General features: G+C 35.3%; 1 protein-coding gene across 2 annotated transcripts; it reads right to left on the bottom strand.

Annotated features, from left to right (window-relative positions):
- Positions 1-1,089: 1,089 nt before the first annotated feature.
- On the bottom strand, positions 1,090-6,167 carry pdap1a (pdgfa associated protein 1a). Of its 2 annotated transcripts, none has more exons than XM_051124978.1 (6): positions 5,936-6,167; positions 5,481-5,563; positions 5,298-5,366; positions 3,838-3,962; positions 3,603-3,754; positions 1,090-2,251 (listed from the first exon to the last, which is right to left on the bottom strand). In XM_051124978.1, the coding sequence occupies exons 1-6, from the start codon at positions 5,946-5,948 to the stop codon at positions 2,217-2,219; spliced, it is 477 nt and encodes a 158-aa protein (XP_050980935.1). In that variant the 5' UTR covers positions 5,949-6,167; the 3' UTR covers positions 1,090-2,216. The 2 variants fall into 2 exon arrangements, with proteins under 2 accessions (XP_050980935.1, XP_050980934.1); XM_051124977.1 differs by having other exon boundaries at positions 3,838-3,965; positions 5,936-6,165.
- Between the last annotated feature and the right edge of the window lie 550 nt (positions 6,168-6,717).

Below are 6,717 nucleotides of genomic sequence, written 5' to 3'. Positions count from 1 at the left end.
TTAAAAATGCACTGTTTGCGTGTGCAATCAGCAGGATGTGAAAGAAAGGTGAAAGGGGAAATTCTTTTTTATTTTTTTATATCATATATGGTGTGGTGTCATCACAAATAGTCACCTTGGGAAACACTGTGGTTAATACAATGAACTGAAACCAGTGGAATGTCCCAAGTAAACTGGCTATGAGGGGGGGAGATGGAGCCTCCTACAGGGGGCCCACTGCAACGCAGAAAAATACAAAATGGTTTCTAAAGTAAATAAATAAGCAAGCAACCAAACAAATAAATGAATAACTTACGTAATCGTGGCATACACGGCACGCAACCTATGGTTAGCTATGGTGTTGTTGTTAGTTACAATATTAATCCGCATTGGACGTTTTTTGATTCACCAGCGTCAGAAACATTGTATTAAAACGCATATTTTTATTTTTAAATAACACGGATTGATCTCTGAAATGTACATAAAAGAATCCTATTGATTCACTTTAGAATAATAAACTATCGCTCAGTTATTAGATAAAACACTGGAAATTGGAAAACGTTTATTGGTGTAACCACAGTCGCATATAATTGGTCCTTTCACATCAGCGTTGAGAAAAACAACGCGAACACGTGACGTATGCTGCTTGGCTTGACATGAGGTAGCTTATGCTAAATCGAAACAATTTATTAACAAACGCTAAAAATACGCAAATAATCGCTAAAAAAATGTCACTGGCATGCGGCCCTAATCCATTCAATCATTTTCCACCTTCTAGATTCTTAACGTCAAGATTTATCATAGACTATATATAAATATAAGCTTTTCAATGAACCTTAGTGTGTGTGTATACACTCAAAGTTAGAGACTCCTTTAAAAGAAAATAAAAATCTTAATGATCCCAAACTTTCGAAGGGCAGTGTATATATATATATATATATAAATAAAAATAAAAATAAAAATAATAATAATATATATATATATATATATATATATATATATAGTTTCATGTCATACTATCACTCCATCAGTAATGTGAATATAATATCCCTGTGTTACGAACTGTTACCAACATGAAATATAAAAGTACTGACTGACAAAGAGAACACATTCATTTACCAATTTATTTATTTGTATACAACAGTTTCAAATAAGGAATTCCACTGATTTCATATCAATACCCCATGTAAATACTTATATTTCAGTACTGGTGAAAGTTTTACAAATGTTAAAATACTTTGTAAATAATTGTGTTTAAGAACTGGAAAAAAAAAAAAAAAAAATGTTGCACCATCAGCATCATCAAGGTAATATTGCTTTCCTTAAACGGTCAAGGCAAGTCAGGTCCCAGCAATGGGCTAAAGCATAAAACTCTTCCAAATACTATGAAGACACACCAGTGAGTCTGGTAGTGACAAAAAACAATGGTCCCACCTCAAGAGAAATGAAAAACCCCTGAGTAAAGGGGCATTATAGAAGACGATGTGGTGAACGCAGAAACATGCAACAGCTCAATCAGCTGTGTAGAAGCAGCTACTTTAATACTGTCCTGTTTATCACGGTGCCTTTGTCTGAGATTGCATTATACTGTGTTTAAGTACTTAAAAACAATAACTCAATTTTAAATGAGGATGTAACCTGCAGCATTAAGTTCCAACATGCCCTGATTTCACCCGATAACAAACATAATGCCTTTCTATTAACCTTTAAATGACTACAGATGCATGTTGCACTTAAACAGAATGAGGCCACAAAGATTGACAAAAGACAGTACAGTAGAGGGTTGATGTCATTCTTTACATAAAAAGACAAAATGTCTAGTTAGTGTTTGACTGTTCCACATTACATCCTGCTTCTTTCTTTTCTATCCGCTCATGTGAGCACACCTGCAACCCTACCTCACTCTTCCATAACATCCCAATCTAATGTAATGGTGATAACATTGTAGAAATGTAGAAATTGAGAGTAAACTCCAGCAGCTTTAGAGTCTGAGCACAGTGAATGTGTCAGGGGAGGAAAGAGGTGAGTGAAGTTTGGTGGTACTGAAAATTAAAAACCCAACAAACTCCAACATCATACTCCACCTCCCATTTGACTTCCTATAAATGTCCAAATCCTCCAACCTTGAATAGATGGAAGGATGACATGTATGGATTCCCCTGAGCTGTTTCCTCCAAGTAACTAGACCCCTTCCCTCCCGCCCCAGAAAAGCCCTGTCCTGTGTGATGATGCTTGGATTAGCGTTTTGACTTTGCCTCTTCTGCTTCTTTTTCTGAAAAAGCAGACAAGATCAGTCTCATTATTAGTTCACCCAAAAATACGTTTTTCAATAGACTATCCCCTGAACTAGTCTATCAGTATTACAGTTGAAACCAGAAGTTTACATACAACTTGCAGAATGTGCAAAAAGTTAATTATTTTACAAAAATAAGAGGGATCATACAAAATGAATGTTATTTTGTATTTAGTACCAACCTGAATAAGATATTTCACATGAAAGACGTTTACATGTAGTCCACAAAAGAAAATAATAATTGAATTTATAAAAATTCCCCGTTTTTTTTTTTGGCCTTCTGGGAAACATGCAAGTATCTTCTGTAGCTTCTTGTATGTATACATCTTCATTCTATTGAAAAGTTTACACCCCTGGCACTTAATGCATCATTTTTCCTTCTGGAGTGTCAGTGAGTGTTTGATCCTTCTGTATTAGTTGCATACAAGTCCCTCAGTTGTCCTCAGTGTGAAAAGGTGGATCTCACAATCATAGGGCAATTCCAGCATTATGGATGTGACATAAATGCTTAGAGAATGTACGTGTTACCAATATAGCAAACCATCGGTTTATATTTTAATAAACCCTTGCTGATAGAGTCTAAAAATCTCAGTCTATGCACAAGTTTTCTATGTTAAAAAAGGGAAATAATGGGTTTATGGGAAATGGATGAGACAAAAAAGGACACCGTTTTTGAGAGACTACATACTTTGTAGGATTTCTGCAAATTAAAATGCACAAACCAAACGCAATAATACCCAACAAATAGAGAAGCGATGGCTCTTCACAGAATATATAACAGTTACTTAATTTTGATGTGTCGATTTATGAGAAATATGTACTGTTATGGATGTGACAAGCCTGAAAACAGCACTTACCAGACTATGGAAAATCATGCACTAAAAATAAAAAAGACCTCACATGGACTGAACCACCAAATGTTGACATCTGTGCTTTCAGTATAGTAAAAACCTTTGGTAAAAACTATTTTTTCATGGTAAGGTTGACCTTTGCATGGAATTACCACATACAATCATCGTTGGAAATGGTTCAAATACACAAAAATGCTGAAAAACCAAAGAATTTGTGGGACCTGAATGAGTTTTCTGAAGAACAACGGACAGTTTAACTGTTCAGGATAAAAAGGGACTCATGAATAACTATACATAAATAAAAACAACAACAACACAGTATTAAGAATCAAGCGTATGTAAACTTTTGAATGGGGTCATTTTTATAAATTCAACTACTATTTTCTCTACTTTATGTAAATGTCTTTTATGTGAGATATCTTATTCAAGTCAGTACTAAAAAAAAAAAAAAAAAAAAAAATCTAAATAGAAAAGCTCACCTTTTCTTAGCTCTTCTCTCTTTCTTGCTGCCTCCTCCCTCTGCTTTTTTATAATGGCCAGCCTGGCAAGGTCTGCCCTGGCCTGCTCCGTCTTCCCCTCTAGATGCAGCTTCATATATCGCTCCTTAGCCTTCTGCTTTTCAATCTCCTCCCTTCACAGTAAACACATATATAAAGCAATGAAACAACAGTGCATTTGACTCCGAGGTTCTCAAGTATATGCTGTCCCACGTACCTTTCCCGACGTGAGAGCTCTTTAGGTGCGTTGACATCTATTTCCGCAACCTTCTTGCTCTTCTGGGAAACCCTATTCGGATTCTCGATTTCAATTAGTCCTTCAATACCACCTTTCCTTTTAGGCTGCTTCAAGAGAGAACAAATCAACTCAGTTTAAAATTAAAAAAAAAAAAAAAAACAGAAACAGCCTTTGCAACACCATCCAGGGCTCGTACAGATATTGAAAAATGAAATTCCAGGACTTTCAAAAACTTTAAGCACGACTTTTTTGATTTTCAAGAACTTCAACCATAGATCTTACTTTGAATAATGTCTTCCATTTCAAACGATTTGTGATCCACGCTCCAAAGTTCTGATGTAAATCAAATGACTCGCAAACCACGCTCTGAAGTCCCGATCTGAATTTAGAACGGGACTTCAAATCGCATATCGCGAATCATTTGATTTGAATCATTCAGTTCGCAAAATGATTCACAAACCCATTCCGATTGAAATCAAAGGATTCACGATACGCACTCCGAAGTCCCTATCTGAAACAAATGATTCGTGAACCGATTGGAGCGCTTCGAAACAGTGAATTATTTTGGTTTAACTGATTCCGAGTTTTGAAAAGCTCCATTTCACCCGACACTATGTGCTTTGTAAAACTGTTACGAGCGATGTCTAAAGTCAAAAATGAATGGCTCTTTTAATTCGGTCTGGTTTTTGCTACTGAATCACTTGAAATGAATGATCCAAGTCATGAGTTTGAATCAATCAGAGCAGTTCCAGCGTAAATGATTCAATTAATTTCGTTCATCTCTTCCTTTTTCACATCTTCAGCCATGTTTATACAACACTGTCAGTATTATTACTTGCTTAGCTCGATTGTTTTCTGACATTAACTGAAATAAGCAAAAAAAGTATGATGTTTTTCGAATTACATGAGTTTTGTGTGAAAAGATGTGTGAAAAAATTAAACACTTTTTTTTTTTTTTCAATAATTCAAGCACTTTTCAAGTACCTCTTCAGGAATATTGCTATTTTCAAAGGCTTTCCAGGCCTTAAATTTCACAAAGTCAAGTACTTCAAGCACCTTGTACGAACCCTGACCATCTTATATAAAACAATTTCCCTATTAAAACAAAAAAAAAAATCATAACATTGTAAGAAGACTTTACCCAAAAATGAAAATTCTGTCATTGTAATTACTCACCATTCCAAACCCACATGATTTATATTCATCTTTGGAACACAAATTAAAATATTTCTAATATTCCCTCATCATTTTTGTCAATCCAAATTTTGCTTAGGTGGAATTTCAGCGGAGAGACTGAAATCTCCAGGATTTTATTTAAAAAGTCATCATCTGTTTCAAAGATTAACCAAAATCGTATAGGTATGAAATGAGGGTGAGTAAATAAAAACAAAAAATCCTTTCTGGGTGAACTCTAAGTGAATTTAATTCAAATCTCATACTTCATCATCACTGCTGCTCTCCTCTTCAGATTCTGATGAGCTTCCACGTTCAGCCCCTTCATTCTCTTCCTACACCCAAAAGAATCACAGTTTCCATTACACAAACTGATGCTGAACAAACATCACCTTTACTGCATCACCTTTAGGAGTATGTATGTGACAAAAGATCAAAGGTAGTCTCACCATTTCCTTCTGAGCTCTCATCTGCCGATCAATCTCTTCAGGGTTGCTGAACTGCTTCCCACGGCCTTTATGGCCCTTTTTGCCTAAGGTGGTGGGCAAGGTAAAATAAAAAAAAATAAATACAATACAATAAAAAAACTCGAAGAGGCAATGAAGATACATGCAGTTATGTAACACCATAATTAGGCCAAGCATGAATAAGAATCGTCGGTGAAACTGTAACGTTACACTTATCAGACAATCCATGTGGCTGCACTGGTCCAGCATGGCCTGAGTTTGTACTAGGGTAACATTACATTCACCGTGATTTACCCATTATAGAATATAAAATCTCTAACCATTAACCATAAACCTTCACTTCTAATCTGCCTTTTAAAAGTTTTTTATCACAATACTGGCTCTACCGGTATGTTAGAAACCGTTAAATAGCGATGAAACAACCACACGACACTCACCTCCTCTCGGCATTGTTGAAACACTCTGTGACGATGAACACCCTCAACAGAAAAAAATTACTTCTGGTCCTAAAATTAAATAAACCTGTAAGGATTTAACAACTTTACTGTGTTCTCTGAACCTTTTAAAATGGTTTTAAGTTAAATGCGACGCGACCCCGCCGACTCAAAACGATACTGCTGAAAGCACTATTTTGCCGCTTCCTGAGAGTGACGTCAGGCGACCGTACTGTCGATGATTGACTGCTGGATTGGCCAATCAAAATTCTAAACAGTCTCTACGACAGAGACAGATAGCCAATGCGATGTTACGCAATATTCGTGTATTTTATTACGTTTCTTATTATATCCAGTGGCGTTTTAACATTATTTATGTGACTCTAGACCGCAAAACCAGTCTTAAGTAGCACGGTTATATTTGTAGCAACAGCCAGAAATACATTGTATAGATCAAAATTATAGATTTTTATTTAATGCCAAAAATCATTAGGATTAAGATCATGTTCCATGAAGATATTTTGTATTTTCCTACCGTAAACATATCAAAACTTATTTTTTGATTAGTAATATGCATTGCTAAGAACTTCATCTGGACAACTTAAGAGGATTTTCTCAATATTTAGATTTGTCTGCACCCTCCAGATTTAAAATTGTTGTATCTCAGCCAATCAGTCAATTTAAACAAAAACAAAAAAAAAAAAAAAAAACCCTTATGACTGGTTTTGTGGTCCAGGGTCACATATATAGTTATAGAATTTATTAATATTTTGATTTATCTTTTC

This window comes from Labeo rohita, chromosome 12 (assembly GCF_022985175.1).
Source record: "Labeo rohita strain BAU-BD-2019 chromosome 12, IGBB_LRoh.1.0, whole genome shotgun sequence".
Taxonomy (NCBI): domain Eukaryota; kingdom Metazoa; phylum Chordata; class Actinopteri; order Cypriniformes; family Cyprinidae; genus Labeo; species Labeo rohita.
Note: the sequence above shows the minus strand (reverse complement) of the source record. Positions and strands in the feature narration are given on the sequence as shown.